This window comes from Macrosteles quadrilineatus, unplaced genomic scaffold, assembly GCF_028750875.1.
Source record: "Macrosteles quadrilineatus isolate MER2022 unplaced genomic scaffold, UCM_ALF_1.0 Scaffold_3__2_contigs__length_128488019, whole genome shotgun sequence".
NCBI lineage: Eukaryota > Metazoa > Arthropoda > Insecta > Hemiptera > Cicadellidae > Macrosteles > Macrosteles quadrilineatus.
The window spans coordinates 111,923,577-111,940,890 of NW_026542596.1; the positions used below are offsets into that span (position 1 = coordinate 111,923,577).

At 34.4% G+C, this 17,314-nt stretch overlaps 1 protein-coding gene across 4 annotated transcripts; it reads left to right on the top strand.

Annotated features, from left to right (window-relative positions):
- The first annotated feature begins 5,345 nt into the window (after positions 1-5,345).
- On the top strand, positions 5,346-17,222 carry LOC128989905 (transcription factor IIIA-like). Of its 4 annotated transcripts, none has more exons than XM_054412031.1 (8): positions 5,346-5,571; positions 8,446-8,511; positions 8,925-9,058; positions 11,890-12,002; positions 12,822-12,995; positions 14,306-14,460; positions 15,136-15,359; positions 16,613-17,222. In XM_054412031.1, the coding sequence occupies exons 2-8, from the start codon at positions 8,454-8,456 to the stop codon at positions 17,135-17,137; spliced, it is 1,383 nt and encodes a 460-aa protein (XP_054268006.1). In that variant the 5' UTR covers positions 5,346-5,571; positions 8,446-8,453; the 3' UTR covers positions 17,138-17,222. The 4 variants fall into 4 exon arrangements, with proteins under 4 accessions (XP_054268006.1, XP_054268005.1, XP_054268007.1 ...); XM_054412030.1 differs by lacking the exon at positions 5,346-5,571 and adding an exon at positions 5,651-5,749; XM_054412032.1 differs by lacking the exon at positions 5,346-5,571 and adding an exon at positions 6,913-6,931.
- Positions 17,223-17,314: the final 92 nt, after the last annotated feature.

A 17,314-nucleotide genomic window follows, 5' to 3' on the forward strand; every position in this document is an offset into this window, starting at 1 on the left:
TGTACAGTGTTTGAAAGACTAATAATTTATATGCTTTATAGTAACTGTAGGAAAAATATAATGTGTAACGCGAGTGCAAACTGTCTTTCCTACACAGTGCAACTTCACCCACTAGTTACACAAATAACTATTTTACTCTTTAGTAGCACTATGAAATTGCTTATCATGGGGGTTGCATTAGAGATACAGTACTTTAATTTTAGTCTTTTGTTCATATTTATTACTCTTGTAATAAACTGTGGTTTTTAAAATTGTTTTCTTCTAAAACACAACGTGTTTTAAGAACATCCGCCGTTCCAAAGAAACAATCTATTTAGCCTATAAACAATGTATGGTGTAATGAACTGCCATTTCAACAGAGTTAAAACGAACTTGTATTTGGAAAAAAGGTAAAATATAAGTTTTCTGTTTTATTTCAATGGCTTTCCTACCAACTAATACAACGATATATCTACTTACGGATATTTAGGTTATTGGTATTACTAACTGATTCACAACTCGATAATATATCATTTTATAACAATGCTCTGCATGTTTTATACACCAGAAATATAATTTTTCAAGTGAAAATAATATTATGGAACACCCCTTAGCTGGTAGGCCTACCGCCTGTCAGTCATAACGTCACCAACTCCAATATCTTATCATTTCTACCCCAAGATCGCGCCTACGCCTCCTGCAACCTGTCTTAACAGCGGGGGCTGACATATAAAGTGATGCAATATTTATTATCTGGATGTGGAATTTGCTAGAATTAAAGGAGTTTCCAGAATGGAAACAGAATATTTCTGACAAACATAAAAAAGTGATGAAATATTTACTATGTATGGGGAATCCGTTACTACGGGAGTTTTCATCGTATTATTAAGGGGGCTGTCATCGAAAAGTGGTGTAAATCAGTATTTTGATGGGCAATTTGATAGAGTTAGAATTTCCATATCCTGTCTTTTAGGCGACTGGCATAAAAATACCCACGCCGCAGAAAATCTGCAGACTAAGTGAAATTCAATTTGCCAGATTGTATTTCCACTTAAATATATTTAAATATTTAACGAAAGCCTAAGTTTCAATCAATTTTAATTCAATAAGGTTCAGGGAGGGTAATAAGGTGTGTGTTTTTTAATATTGATATCCTAGTATAAAATAAATTAATTTGCCAAGTTTGATAAAAATATATCCACTATAACAGTTTACTTGTTGTTCTCCATAAAAATTACATGGGAATTTAAATTTCCAATATTTTGAATGATTTAAAACATTTTGATATTTAGCCTAACTTAATAATCTGACGTGGTCTATAACTGTATTTTATGAGCAATTTCCAAATAAAAAAGCTTGAATAAAATCGGCTAAGTCACCAACGGTGATAAAGGCATATTACAGAAAAAAAAACTGCATCGTATTAAGTATTTAACAAACAATTATTATAATTTTTATAGAATTAAAGGCATTCCCATTGTGTATCAAAGGCGACTAGTATCAAAACGTGCTAAAATATTATTTGTATGGACAAATGGGAACTGTACATCCGGAATTTGGCGTTTGATGAACATGTATTTTAGCCCAATCTATTCAGTACGACATATTGTAAACGCAGTCCTAATGATATTTTAGTTAGCTTTAAATAGCTGACATTTAAATAATGACAAAAAAACACGACAGACGATTTTAATTTCTGTTTTATATCCTCATGAATTTGAATGAGAAACCAAAAATAAAATGAATAACGTGAAGTTATCATTAAATGTATAACTTCACAAGCCTCTCGGGAACTATCAAATAACACTTGATATGAAGGCAGACTTAAAATCAAGATTTGTCACATGCCATTTACTAGGGTAATAAAAATCTGTTTTTTTTTTCAGAAGAGGGTTTCCACTATTTTAAAGTTTCCCTATGCGATTAAATAGTTTTCAAATGATTACCTGGTAAATAAAATAAGTGTGAGTAAAGCTATAAACTAACCTAACGTAAAATGCGGGGTTTTCACAGTTTAAATAGTGGCAGCCCTCCTCTGAAAAAACCCCAAAATCAAGAGTATTTTAACACAACATTTGTTATCAAGGTTGAGTTTGCTATTGAATTGCTATTGTCTTGCTAATTAATTAATTGTGGGTTTAATTACCCACACGATTAAAAAATGGCGATTACATAAAACACGATTACATAGGTTAAAAACAAAAGACCAGAAAAAATCATTTACAACAGTACTTACAAATTACAATCATGTTGTTCGATCTTCATATAACGTTGTCTTGTTTTTAGAGCTGTTTTTATATAAGAGAATAATGTGTTTTAAATGTATTCAATCATGTTTTGTCCAAGCCTCTACAAGAAACAGATTACTTGGCTTTGTCGTCCATCATTGTCCACTTATCTGGACAAGTTTAACGTCTTGCTGTCCAAAACCCGTCCATCTCGGCTTCTTACAACTTGTACCTGATCTAACTAGACAATAATGCAGGGCACTGACGTGTGGGGACCGAACTTTTTAAAAGAACAAAAATTATAGGTAGGTAAGATAAAGGTAGATATAGGCATTGATTTGTACTGTAGACGAAAATGAATACTCAGTAAAAATAGTTTGATGTTGTGAAATATGGTAATCCTGCGTAAAATCACCATATGAGATTATGTTATTAGTTCAATACAAATATTTTTGCTTCCTCAAAAGTAAATAAAACTTTAAACAAAACATAAATATGAGGCCTAAATTTTAAATATATAGGCCCTAATAAATATAGTATTTATCGGTCAAGTAAATTAAATATAAGTTTCGCGTATATTCGCACTTGATTCTTGCGTCTTGATGAAACTTTGTAGCACGCGCGTTTCGGCTGTTGCCATTTTCAACTACTTACTCCAAAAACTTAAAAAATAAAAAAAATACCCCCACCGAAGCAAATCTTCAGACTAAGCGAAATACTATTTAGCTGGCTGGATTTCTCCTAAAATATTTTTTTTTATGTTATACCTAGTGTATGATTATTATTTCTTTTATAGGCTACACATTTGCATAGGCCTATTTCCTTTATATGAATAAATGGATAAATTATTTATTTCCATCAAAAATTACAAACTAAAAACTATTTTATTATTGGAAATATAACTGACCACTTTATCAAGTTGTGTGCTACCACCGTGACAACACTATGTGCTTCGTATATTTTTTCACTTCCAAAGTGAGTTGCATAGCAGAACTGGCAAATATTTTTCATCTCACCAAGTGAATGTTTATCTGGATGGGTATCTGTTAGACCAGACCTCCCTTTTTCCACACCCCTCATACGCATAAGATATCTTATTATTAATTGTTTGCTCCTCCCGTTTTCAATATTTCTTCTTTGAAATTTAGGCATTTTCTGTTCTTCCAAGAAAACTGATTAACTGTTTAACTTGGTCTTTAACTACTGAATATTACAAAAGATTAATTTACGTCCAAAAAGCTAATGAGTTTCTTTTTATAAACAGCTGTTTTTTTTTTTTTTTTAAGTTTGTTCTATGTATTTCTTATGGGAAAACCCGACTGTTAGACCAGACCTTTGAGAGGGTCTCACACCCTAAAGGGTACGATTATTCAAGGGCTACGGGCTGCGGCTGCTAGCCCAGTAGCCCATACGATAATTTGAAGTCAATTGCACGATTTTGTTTGTTTACTGAGAATCAATCAGCTGTTCCGTCAGTGATGACGTCATTCCCTCCCATAATCTATGCCTTGTTTTGGAAATTATAAGCTATAGAACCTATAGGACAGGCGTGATTGTATAAGCTGCAGCACATTTTGAGCAATTCCGTTATAAGCTATGCCACATTTTAAGAAAACTTTTATGTTATAAGCTGTGCCACATTTCTACGATTATAAGTTATGAAACAATTTAAATTCCCATTATAAGCTACGCCACATTTTCATGATAATAATCAATGGAACAAATTCGCAATTATAAGCTATGCCATTCGGTATGACATCTTACCACCCACCCCATTGGCCGTCCGCTGATACAGTGCTAAAGTGCTACGTTTGTTTTGTTTACGTCTTGTCTTGGACGTCTTGGTCTTCTTGGTCATGAACATAATCGTCAACATCCACTAAATTATTAATTTCGTACACTCGTTGATAATGAATAGTCCATCATCCGACAGGGCACCGAACTCAAGTAAAATCATCAGATTTTATGACAAACGTGTAAACCTACTATTATTATTGCACCAGCATAATAAATAAATAGATTCATTTCGCTTTGTTCAAAACATAGTTTACATTCTTATTAATCATTAAATGGTTAATTCTGGTACCTTTAAAAAGCAAACTTTATCCTATAGGATATAAGCCATTTCCGTATTTTAAGACCTAGACCCGGGACCGATTTACCTTTCCGTTTCCAGGACACCAGAGGTCGAAAACACCATCAGTTTGAAGTCATATCAATTTATGTGTTCTTTAGCTTGATGACTAAAGCGGCTTACACACTACACGTGCATGACACTCCGTGATGTCACCTTAAACCTGCCTCATACCAGGTCTGAGTTGAGTCAGACAGCGATCAAGGAATACCATGGAATGTATTCCAGCTAGCAAGGAATGGTATACCTTGCTCGCTGGGCTCGGACCATCTCTTTTAAGCTCGGACTTGACTCGTGAACTCACCGGGACTAATGATCGAAAGCCGGGACCACAGTATTATATTGTCTGTGCCGGGACTATCTGTAATTGGACTCGGGAACCCAACTTTAAAAACCAGGTTTTATCCCTGCACTAATTTTAAGGAGCATATCAGTTTGGTCCGCGGCTTATATAGTCTCGAGATCGTGAACCCGATTTTTTAAAGTCGCCGCGCAAATACTGGTTTTTCCCGTATTTTGGGCACGGACTACGATGAACCCGAGCTCGTGAACCTCTCAGATAATTCATTCGAAGATTCAAACTATTAACATGACAATATTTATACTTTTATATTATTTGGTGTTCTGTTCAAGTAAACATCGACAACGTACTGTGTTTGACGACTACGCTAGCGCTACTAGCATGTACCACCCTAACTAAAGCGCGCAACAGTTCGTCTAGTAACCACTAGGTGTCACTGAGCCTAAATCTATAGAAGTGTATTTATTAATAAATAATATTAAATTATCAAGGTACAAAAAACAAATTTCACTGTACTTAAATTAAAGTACAATTTATAAATGATAATCTAATGGAAGGTATTGCAATTCAAAGCCAGGATTATTTACTGCTAATACTGTGTATCCGTTGATACTCGCAGTGATTTTTGAGTAGGTACAGGACTACATCTCTTTTAGGCTACAAATATAATATGCTTCCACTGACCAACGCTAAGTTATTTTAAATAATTGTTTTAAAAGCCGAGAGTCGTGTCTCTTACCTGAGACCGATGATTGGCTTATTGGCTAAATTGCTTGCTTATTAATTACTAGCTGAGTACCCGACCACTCCTTCATGTACGGGTACGGGGTTGTCAAATAAGTATAAAATACTTATTAAAGTTATACTCGATCTTTGCTTTTGCAATGTGAGAAGACACAGTTTGCGAAAATTTGCTTCCTCGAATTTCGGTATGCTATAGCATAGATATGGTATTACAGTACTAGTACACATATTATTATTATACCATAATGTGGTCGGTCAATCAATATTCGATCTGCAATTCTGCATATCGTGATCGTGATTCGTGTTGAGTTACGAGTTACGTTCACGCACGCACGCTACAAACATCAAAAGCAATTGTTGAAAGTATGCATTATTTAATTTATTTACGATTTATTTAAGCATAATGTATCTTGACTGACCACATTTCCATAGCTTTATGTATTAATTTGGAGCTTTGTTATCCAATCCAGCTATAATGTCACAATCTAGTAAATTTGAGGTTAGGGTAAAGAATTTACTATTAAGAATCCAGATAAATTGTTTAAGGGACAAAAACTATCTATCTGGACATCGATAGTTAAATCTCAGAGCTTACTATTCGCAGATTTATTTTAAAAAAAGTGCATGTTTACTTGGCTATATTGTAACTAATTTAGTTCCTATAGCCTAACCTCACTTTCGCTGAAAGCTCTTTGTGACAATATGACTAATAATAGGCCTTTAATGTTAGCCTGACTATACTGAATAGTTGTAACAGAGAGGTTATCGGTTACTTTAAAAGAGCAGGTTTCTATAGGCCTACTTAAGATGAACGGAAACAACATGGGCTCAAATTATTTAAATTTTTTGGATATAATTAATTGTGTACTAATGTACACAAAAGTATTTAAATTAAGTTAGCCCTCTGTAGGTTAGCTTTTTTGGCTGCACTTTACTTGACGTCCTACACTCATTCGATTGTTTTTTCGATTCGATATTTTCATTCGATTGTTTTAATCGATATATCGTTTGGTTAGTTAGGTTAGGTTAACCTTACCTAACTAACTAACCAAACGACATATCGAATGAAGCAATCGATTAATCGATATTTTCATTCGAATGAGTGTAGGACGTCAAGTAAAGTGCAGCTGCTTTTTTATTTATTTAGTTAATTATTTAGAAAATCGTAGGCAATTTGTATCAGTGAACGGAGTGTCCTCAAATGTCCAGGTTGTTCCCCATGGCGTTCCTCAAGGTTCGGTGTTAGGCCCTCTACTGTTTAGCATCATGATAAACGACCTTTGGCTAAACGGCTGCACCCTCCTCTTTGCAGACGACACCACCCTGGTGACTAGAGGGAAAGACATTAACCTGTTGAGGGATACAGCGGACGAGTTGTTTGTTGAGGCTAAGTCCTGGTTTGTTGCTAATCGCTTCAAAATAAATGAAGAAAAGACTCAATCTTTGATGTGCACCCTCAAGTCGAGGACTGATCATGAGGAAGCTGTGAAGTTGCTTGGGTTTTGGCTGGAATCTAGGCTAAACTGGTCTAACCACATTGATAAGGTATGCGTTAGGTTATCCAGAGTTCTCTATCTGCTAAGGAAACTCCGAGATGAAATCACTCTCTGGTAACCAATCATCTGGTAACCATATACCATGCCTTATTTCATAGCCATTTGATGTACGGAATAGTGCTCTGGGGACACTCCCCTGCATGCCATGAAATACTTCTGCTACAAAAAAAAGCTGTGAGGGTGATAACATCTAAAGGCCCAAGAGAACATTGCCGACCCATCTTCAAAGAATTGGGAATCCTCACAGTGGTGAGCCAGTACGTACTTAATAGTCTGGTCTTGCTAAAGGAAAACCTAAGTGATTTTGTGACCCGAGGTGATAGGCATGAGTATGGAATAAGAAGGGCCCATGACCTGGATATGCCTCGCTGCCGCTTGAGCCATACCTTAAGGAGATACCCCCGATCGGCTATCAAAATCTACAACTCCCTTCCAAACCACCTAAGGAACCTTGACGGTACAGCGTTTAAGTCCGAGCTGAAGAACTTGCTCACAAATAGGCCCCTGTATAGTCTTGACGAGTTGTCAAATGATCCTTTGATGCCAGGTTGAGAAATAGACACGCTTACCACAGCCTAAGTTTCAAGTTTTAAGTTTTAAAGTTTTATGATACTTTGTAAAACAAGTTTTGTATATAATAATTTTGTAAATATTAGTATAACGACGCATTCTATCCGATATACTTCGGTCAAAGATTAAGACAACAAGTATTCAAGTATAAGTAGCTTGATTGAGTCTGTAAATGTTTCACAAAGCCCAACACACTGAATGGTGAATGACAGGCAAACTTGTAGTCAACCTATTTTGCATTGTAGTATCCCAATTATTTTTCTCTAGCTGTTATTTAGTGTAGGCTACTAAACTACTTTTTGCAATCAAGTGATGACACTCTCAGGTGTATCCAGGGCTGCCACCTAGATTCAAAGATAAAAATTATAATGTGACCCCCCCCCCCAACCCAGATGAACCAAGGCATAAACGCGGGCACAAGGGACCAAAGTCAGGACTGTTCCAACAGAATTGGGACGGGTGGCAAGCCTGTGGTATTACAATGTACTGGGCTATATTGTCCATACAGATGATAATGAAACTTTCAGGCATTATTCAAGGATGGTTTGTGTGAAGTTTGGTGCAGTTCCGTCAAAAGGGCTCCAACCCAGAGAGTTTTAAGGGATCCAATAGGCTATCAGACTTTTGGAACTACAATGTTTAGTTACAAAATTGAAAAACCAAGAAGTGTATGCCCTACTCAGGTTGAACATTTTACTTTTTAATTTAAATTTTCGTGAGCGAAGCCACGACGGGTTTGCTAGTATTAAATAACTTAAAGAACGTAAAGAAAACCCTGTAAAAAATAAGTTTCATCTAACTCATCACAATCTGTAGGCTATAGTCCCATGCCAGCCAGTTGTGAATGTGTTGGATGAGAAAATGTGTGTAGGTATGTGAATGTGTAAGTTATTTGAACTATAATGTTAACGTTGTTTATATTTTAATTTTCAGGTTTCACAATGGGCAGAGATACATCAGAGTCCGACAGTGACCTCAGTGTATGTCATACAACTTCTGGTAAGTTCAAGCAGGCCTAAGCTACCGGTATTTATTTACAAATTAGATCTGAGTAAAGTAGGCCTATGTACTGTAATTGTAGGCTGCGAGGACTTATCCGTCCGTTTTTTTAGGCTAAATATAAGACATACTTTAGTTGTAAACCACCAATATGGATAAATAACCCCTGTTGTCATTCCTGTTGCTTAGAGTGGAATAATGATATACAAAATTATCTGGAAAATATCATACATTAGCCTATTTTTACATTTAGGTACCAATCTTGCTGCTGCTGTGGCCCAACCAGTAGGGTAATCAGAGCTCCATAGGTAAACATATTATATCTAATAACAGTAGTATTCTAGAAAAAAACCTATTCCAAACTTGTCTATTTTTATTTCTCTTTTAAGTTAATAATACATAATTTTTTTCAGATTTTGAAGACCATCTTCAGAGAAGGAAACAAATCTTAGAAAGATTTAAGCATAAATGTTTTTATGAGGGCTGCAAGAGGACATTTTACCGACCTTCAAAATTAAAAGCTCACTTGTGTGTTCACGAAGGAAAGGTATGTAGTGTTAAATGCATTTTTAGTGAATTGCCCTATAGGGAAGTAACTTAGCTATTACCGTAGGTGGCACGGTAAGACCTAGGCCCGGGACCGATTTACTTTTTCATTTCGATGTCCCTAGAGGCCAAAAATACCGTTCGTTCAGATTTATAATATATACATATACATTACGTCCGTAAATGCGATAATTTGAGTAATTTTTGTCCGATTTTGATGAAATTTGGTTTGAAGGTGTAAGGGAGGATGAACTTAAATGAGTTCTCGAACCAGCATGATCAGTAAAAAATGGTTTTTCTCATTTTTGACTCTCAAACACAAAACTTCCCAATTTCTCTTTTGACCTTTTTAAAGAGCTTAAAAAACAAATAATTCATCATATCAACGTGTTTTTGTACAGTTATTGATAACAGAGAAAATTCAAATTAGCCTATTGTAAATTTAAAATTCCCATTTTATTCTTATGGAGAATATTGTAAAATGTTATACAGTAGAGTCCCGCAAACTCGGTGTAATGTGGACTGGAAGGGTGCCGAGTTTGCCAGGTTATTGGGAACTAGGGTTAAAAATAAGAACAATAGAGTTTTTAAGCTTTACAACGGCCTTTTTTATTTATATTTATATTACAAGTCAGTATAGTGATGTGGGTCGGGTAAATACCCAGTGGGTAGGTAAATATAAATTGGGTATTTACCTGGGTATTTACCCCAGGCCCGGGTAAATACCTAAAAACTGGGTATTTATAATTTTTATGCAAGATAGAGAAGATTGAGAGATTTTTTGCAATTATTACCCTGTAAGGATAGTAGAATGATGATAAAATGTGTTAAACAAAATTTCATATGGTCACTACTAGCATTTTACTTCTGGGTATAATCGCCATAAATACCCAGGTCTCAGCATTAAGCATAATCGGCATAAATACCCTGGTCGCATGGTTGCACTGGTCCTGACTACTTATGATTTTTTTTTTATTTCTATGATAGATGGATGAATTTATTTTATTGAAAGTGAAGAAAAATAATTTGTAAAGTAATAATTATTATTTAGAAAGACAGGAAAATTTAACCTAGTAGTGGCCTATGTATAAACAACTTAAGAAAGTAATTAAAATTCAATCAGTAGGATGGCAGGATTTAATAATATTTTTGTTCTAGATCTTTTGTTTGTATCAAAAAAAAAAAACTTATTTCATAAACTTGTGATACAAAATATTTCATCTATAGCACAATAAATCTTTCAAAATTATATTAAGTTAGACCAAATAACAGGAGATACATTTTTTTTTTATTAGGTTTATACTGTTAATACTGTTCTATGAAATGGCGACCATACAAAGTAGGTATTTTAAGCCAAGTATGAATGGAGATGAGTGTAGGATGAGTGGCGCGATCTTGTAGTCTTGTTAGTGACTAAGGCCGACATTCCTTAGACACAGCTGTTAATTAATAGCCCATACAGCTAATGGCAACTAAGGGACCTACAGTTTATAGTGGAATCCGAACCACATTTTTGCCTTGGTAATTACGAATTGGTCTAATTATCAGGATAGTACTGCGGATAGTCGTAGTACTCACCCGTGCGGACGTTAATCCACACCAGGGAGTATCGCATCCATAATGCATGCCTATAAATATCCACAATTCGTGACCTCCTAGTAGCTGGATTACAGGACGGCGCCACCCGTCCCAGTCAATATATATCCAAATATAGTATTATTGTTTCTAACTAAGCGGTAACACAGACAAGTTTATTTACGGTACTTTTAGTATTCTGCATTCTGCCTATGTCAATCAGGCCTTAGGAATTTGGAGTATTCTAAAATGTTATAAACAATTATTATTGCTAATAAAACTATTCATGGCAAGTTCAACTGTTTTTATTGCATCATAAATAAATAACCAACAATTGGTTATAAATTTATAAAATGATAAATATTGAAATAGCCACAGCCTTTTTTAATATAATATTTTTTAGTTAGTTAAATTTAACTGATGATACTCGATTTAAGACACGAAACCCCATGCTTATTTAGAAACTTTATGTAGGTATTATTAAAAAAAAGTGCTAAATCATTAAATAAAAGGTACTAGCAAAGCTTCAAGTTGATGTAAAGGTGTTATAGACTATCCTAATTTATAATGTAATGATAACAATAACATATTTAGAGGTAAATATAAATGAATTTCAATTGATTTCATAAATACCCAAAATACCCGGGTATTTATCGATTTTGGGTATTTACCCGGGTAAATACCCAGGGTATTTACCCGGGTAAATACCCAGGGTATTTACCCCGAGTTTTAAATACCCGGGTATTTTACATCACTAAGTCAGTATTAAGTCATCAGATATAGTACAACAAATCCTTAGTACCAGTTATGAACAATTTTAATTAAGCTGGCTTGAGTCCATGATTAACTTGGACTAAAAAAAACACTAATTTTCTGAGCCAGGTGATGGCCGAGTTATCCAGACTGCCTGGTTATCGAGTGCCGAGTTTTCGGGACTCTACGTTTGTTTGTTTATGGATAAGTTATATTTTGATCAAACCTGGCAAATTCATTTATTTTATACCAAGCTAAACTTATTCATATTTAACAAAAAAAAACACTATCAGTTTCCTTGTAACAAACCTAGGTACTCGTTAAACCTAATGTTATTTAAACAGATTTAATTTAAAATCAACTCAGGTTAATGGAAATTTGCTTAGTCGGCAGGTTTGCCACAGCAGGGTTATTTATTAACTACTTACTCTGTTTGAATGGATTTAACTAGGCTATTAGGCCTAAATGGATTTACTTCTAAGCAAGTGTTCTTTTTTTTTTCAGAGTCCGTTTGTATGCAGTTTTGATGGTTGTGATAAACGCTACACTAACTCTTCTCATTTGAAGAGGCACATAAAGGTTACTCATGAAAAGCACCAAAATGATCAACTGTTTGTGTAAGTTATAAATAGCTCTTTTGAGTCCTGGTAAAAATAACAGAAACCTTCTTGGTTAAATAGGTAATTAAGTCAATTAATTAAGCCACAGACACTAATTTTAAGTTACCGCTGGAATCTGAACTAACCTTTCTCCTTGAAAATATTTTGGTAAATTGCTTTTGGGCAAAAAAAATTTTTGGTCTTTGAGAGGTCTAAGCTTAAAAAAAATTGCTTCTAAGGTTGTATGGGGCAAATCATTCTGATGCTGTGTTATCATATGATTCTTAGGGAAGTTGCTTGCTGGTGTTTTTTTTATATTTGCTGTCCCCAGAAGTGTATACATTGACTTATTAAAAGGCAAGTTTTCCCAGCTGCCCAATTTGGCTGACAAATACGGCTGCGTTTTTTTTTTTTTTTTTTTTTTTTGTAGCACCAACTGAACACATAAGGGCCAAGTAAAGGCATTTACCTATCGACCGAATTCAGCAAAGAAAACTAAGTGCCTAAACGACTAGCCCAACTTTCACTATTCCGCAGCCAAAATTGTCTCCAATGAAACTTTGCATTTTATTCATACCAATCTATATGGACTATCTGTTAGCTAGCCATCTTTTGATCAAACATCAACATTAAATTGCATAGTCACAGCAATCAAGGAATATTCTCATAGCCAAAAACTACTAGTCAGGAGTTGAGACCTCATTTAACGCTAAACCAGTCAAATTTGATTATGATTATAATAATAACATAGTTCAGTTACTGTATTGTATAACTAATGAAAGTCTCAAGAGTTATTTTAAATATAAGATAGTTATTTTAAGAACTAAATTTTTGCAGCTGTCCAGAGAAAGGTTGTGAAGTGGTGTTGAAGACAAGGCAGTGCCTAAAGAAACACATCAAGCGTAGGCATACAGATTTTCCTTACCAATGCACAGAGTGTGATGCTAAATTCAAAAGGAACCATAATTTGAAAGAGCATTCGTTCGTCCACACGGGCGTGTACCCTTATGTGTAAGTAAACTACAGACTACAAACGGATAATAATCCAAATGCAGCAATTAGGTTAGGACATTTACATCGCACACTGATGTGATGCAGGGTAACGATTGCAGATCCATAAGAGGGGCCTAACTTGCCTCAGCAGTAATATGTGCAAAGTAACTAAGAGTGAGTATGAATAACTTTGTGTAAACAAAAGTGTTAGTAGGAGCAAAATATTTTTTTTAATCTAGCCTATACTAGGTCGTATCCATTCACCACAGGATGAAAATTCAGAGTTAAAACTATAGATAGGAGCCTATATCATAAATGTTGTCCTATCAAAAATAAAATAAAATTAGACCTTAAATAGAATGTTGAAAACAACAATACAAATTTGTTAAGTAATTTACCTAATTGAAATGATTTAATAAACGCCTTTAGTTTTTTTCAAAACTCAAATTAGTGGAAGTCTACTACGCTTCAAGAAACACAGCACCATTAAGTTACTTAAAACAAGAGAAAAGTTCCTCTCTCTCCGCTTCCGTGACTAGGAAAACCTAACTTTACATCCATGTGCAGGAGGGATGAGTGTACATAGAGTATAAATAAACATTCATAATCTTTACTTAGGCTACTTCTTTACACAAATTATATTGCTCTAAACAAAAAAATTAAAAGTGATCGAGTCGGCAGCTAGACTATTTTAGTATTTTAAAATTAAAGTAAAACAGCTAGTCTTTTATTATATTAATATAAATCATCGGTCATCCTCTTATTGGACAAATAGACGTTGCAATGGCAATACACAAAGTATGCCACATTTTCAATCCAAATGCTGAAGGTCACATATGCTGAATGTTTTTGAAGCTGTTTACTAAACTTATCATACCAAAGATTCATTGAAAATATCAGCATCAGCTTCTGGACCTTAAAGTTAAATTTAACCCAATTTTAAAATTTTGGCTTTGGCAGACCCTTCGTTACTAAATTATCTTTTGTAAGAAATACAGTATCGTGAAAATACGTTACCTAGTGGTTGATTCAGAATCTTTGGGTATAAAAACACTCATGTTTATTTATTACATAATATAGTGTTTAATCTCTAGAATTTACTCAGTTATTGCAAATTTATTCATATTTTAGAAGGTGGTTTAAAATCCTAACCATATTTGCACGGTGATTAACTTTGAACTAAGAACACAGGCCTACCTAATATGATGGTTTTCATTGAGATGACCATCTCTAAATATCACTACTCCCTCTATCACTTGATTTTTTCCAAAAATATATTTTTCAACTAAAAATACACTTTAATTATTTGTGTTTTATGCCTTTTCTAGTTGCGAGGAGTGTAAAAAAGGCTTTGAAAAGAGCTATCACTTAAAAAGGCACCAGAGAAGTCACAGAACTTATACTTGTAGATTGCAAAACTGTTCAACCACATTTCCTTCGATGTCCTTGTACAGAAAACACATGGCTACAGAGCATAAATCAGGTAAGCTGTCACATTGTTTTTTTTTTTTCTTGTCCTAGGACGCTAGGCACGAGCCCGGAATTGTTTTTCACATTACTTAAGGTTAGACCTAGGGATTGCGGCATTATCACATGGATGGATAAAAATTGAATTGGTGATTTGACAGGATTTGAACCCGGGACCTCTGGAACTGAAGTCCCGCGCTCTAACCACTAGACCAGGTCACTCCCCCTGTCACATTGTATTAATCCTCTAGCTTTTCACAATGCCCATTCTTACAACGTCACAAATTTTTATTTACCATTGCCCAAAGTAAAAAAATATGTTGACTATAAACTTTGTTATCTCTGTCTGCTACTGCTCTGAAATGTAAATAAATAATAAAATAGATTCGAGATCATCTAACAAATTATGATGTTAGAAAAAGTGTTCCCTAACAGATGGAAGATCTGGAAGAAAACTTAGATCTTTAGACCATATATTTTTGTAGGCCTACTCACTGTTTGATGATTTTTTACAACCAATGAGAGCTCCAAAGTCTAATTATTCCAGACTCAAGAAGAGTACTGTAATTCAACTTTTTCTTAGAACACCACATAGGAGTAAAACTTGAAGAAAAAAATATGTGCTTAAGCATTATGTTTATAGCTACCTGGCTTTTAGTTGACCTGTGTTGACATTTTTTTCATTTTTCAGATTACTCTTGTGCTGTATGTAATAAAAAATTTAAAACGTTAAGCAACTGTAAGCTCCATTACATTACTCACATGGAATCAGAATCTCTGAATTGTCCTCATGAAAACTGTGAGTCTGTCTTCAGTCAGGAGAGATACTTGAAACAACATTTGAAAACTGTTCACGAGGAGTCTCACGAGTATAAATGCTCCGTCGAGGGCTGTGAGAAAGTCTTCAAGTGGAAGGTAATGATGTTTATACCAGTTTTTCACATTTTAGTAAATATTTTATGTTCGGTCACATTATCAGAATTTGGTAGGAATAGACGTACTGGTAGTGGCTTTTTAATAATACAATTTTACATTTTCTATTCAATGTACCATTTAATACTCGAAATTATTTTTATGTTGATCTTTAAATTTAAATTATTTTTTTATGGAAGTTAAAATTGTAAAAATTTAAGAAGAAAAATGAATTGGGAAATGTATTTTTTTTTTTAAGGAATTTACATAATTTCAGAATGTTAAAGAAAAGTTTGCATAGTTGCCCAATTCCTTCAAATTTACCATCTCGCTAGATACAATACATTCAATTGTTGAATTGAATGTAATGGTATGCGATGCATCGAAAACGCATTGAAATTTCTAATTTGGTTTTTATGCATCAAATCACAATTCGATTCAGCATGCATCGAATACCAATGCATCGATTTGGTCCCCATGCATCAGAAAAACCTATAGAATTACAGTACCACTATTTTGATTCCAATTCCCGACTCGTCTGCAAAAATCGCACAATCAGAAAATTAAATCTCCGTTATTGTCGCGATCGCGCAAGACGACCGTAACGTTTCTGTGACCGCTAAACGATGGTGATTCATCGTACATGAGCGCGGGGGATGATCAGAATTTTTCCGAGATCATGGGAGACGACGATTATGTCTACGTGAAAGCAGGAGATGTTCATGATTTTGTCGTGATTGCCGATGACGATGATGATATTCAAAGTCAAAGTCAAAACATTCTTACAGCAGAATGTTCCGTTCTTGCAGGGGATAATCAAGTTTTTTCAGTGACCATGGGGGACGATGATGTATTCATGACAGTGGGAGATGATCCCAAATTGACAATATTACCTCAAGTTTGGCTTGATTTAAAATCTCAGGCTGGCAAACCTTTAGTTGTAATACAATTTTCTTTTCTTTTTTTTTTGTAATAGGCTATATTTATTTACCTTCAATATTACGGTATTTATTTCTTGTTTTTATAAGGGTTTTGGTTTGGACTTAATTTGGCTCGTTAGCATTTGTTTTCTTTTTTTTTTGTTTTCTTTATAAAAGAGGTTGGCAGAGGTTGGCTACTCCATGCAATCATACTCTGGCTAAAAACATAAGCCTCTGCAATGCCCCTATAAAATGGCCCTACCGTTTAAAATCTGTTTCATGATATACTGTTTACAACGGTAATGAACTTAAATCATTTTACATTTGATGTTTCAGCGCTCACTATTTCATCATGTCAAGCTGCACAGTATAAAAAAAGCAAAGAAAGCAAGGAAGGTACAAAGAGAGAGAAAGGACAAAGGCCAACCAAGGAAGTGCATGGCAGCGGAGCTAGCAGATATAACACTGCCAGATGATATGCACAAAGAAATAATATTGGGAGGAAAAGATGCAGTTGCTGAAAGTGATCAGGAAGTAATCTTAGAAAATATGTTAGTCAGTGACAGCGATGAATTGGACGTCGTTGAAGATAATTGTCAGAAAAATAAACAAATCTCACCATCTCTTAAGGACAAAACTCTCTATCTAGTAGAGAATGTTAGTATTGATGTAATATCTGATTGTGATAGTGATTTGTTCAATAAGAATGGTTTTGTTCCTCTTGAAAGCAAAACAGAAGAATGTATTGTATTAAAAAATAACTCTGATTACCCTGTAGGCGATGTTAGTATTCAAACAAACTCTGATTGTAATATGGAAGTAACCATTGACAGTGGTGTTAGCAAAAATGTTACAAAGTAAAATTCATTTAATGAATTTTGTTTACAAGATAGCTTTAAATAACAGTTTTATTCAGATGTATACATTTTATAAATGTTATTTTAAAACCAAAATGAATCCGTATATTTCATTTTTATAAACCGTCCCACCTTTATGTTAAATAATAGTACTTAGAAAAAATTGTATCCTTCCTCAATC

Excerpts from the sequence above, each read along its gene's own strand:
- LOC128989905 (XM_054412029.1), top strand. Across the intron at positions 8,512-8,924 it reads TGTATGTCATACAACTTCTG|ATTTTGAAGACCATCTTCAG; the intron begins GTAAGTTCAAGC and ends AATTTTTTTCAG. Across the intron at positions 12,996-14,305 it reads ACGGGCGTGTACCCTTATGT|TTGCGAGGAGTGTAAAAAAG; the intron begins GTAAGTAAACTA and ends TGCCTTTTCTAG.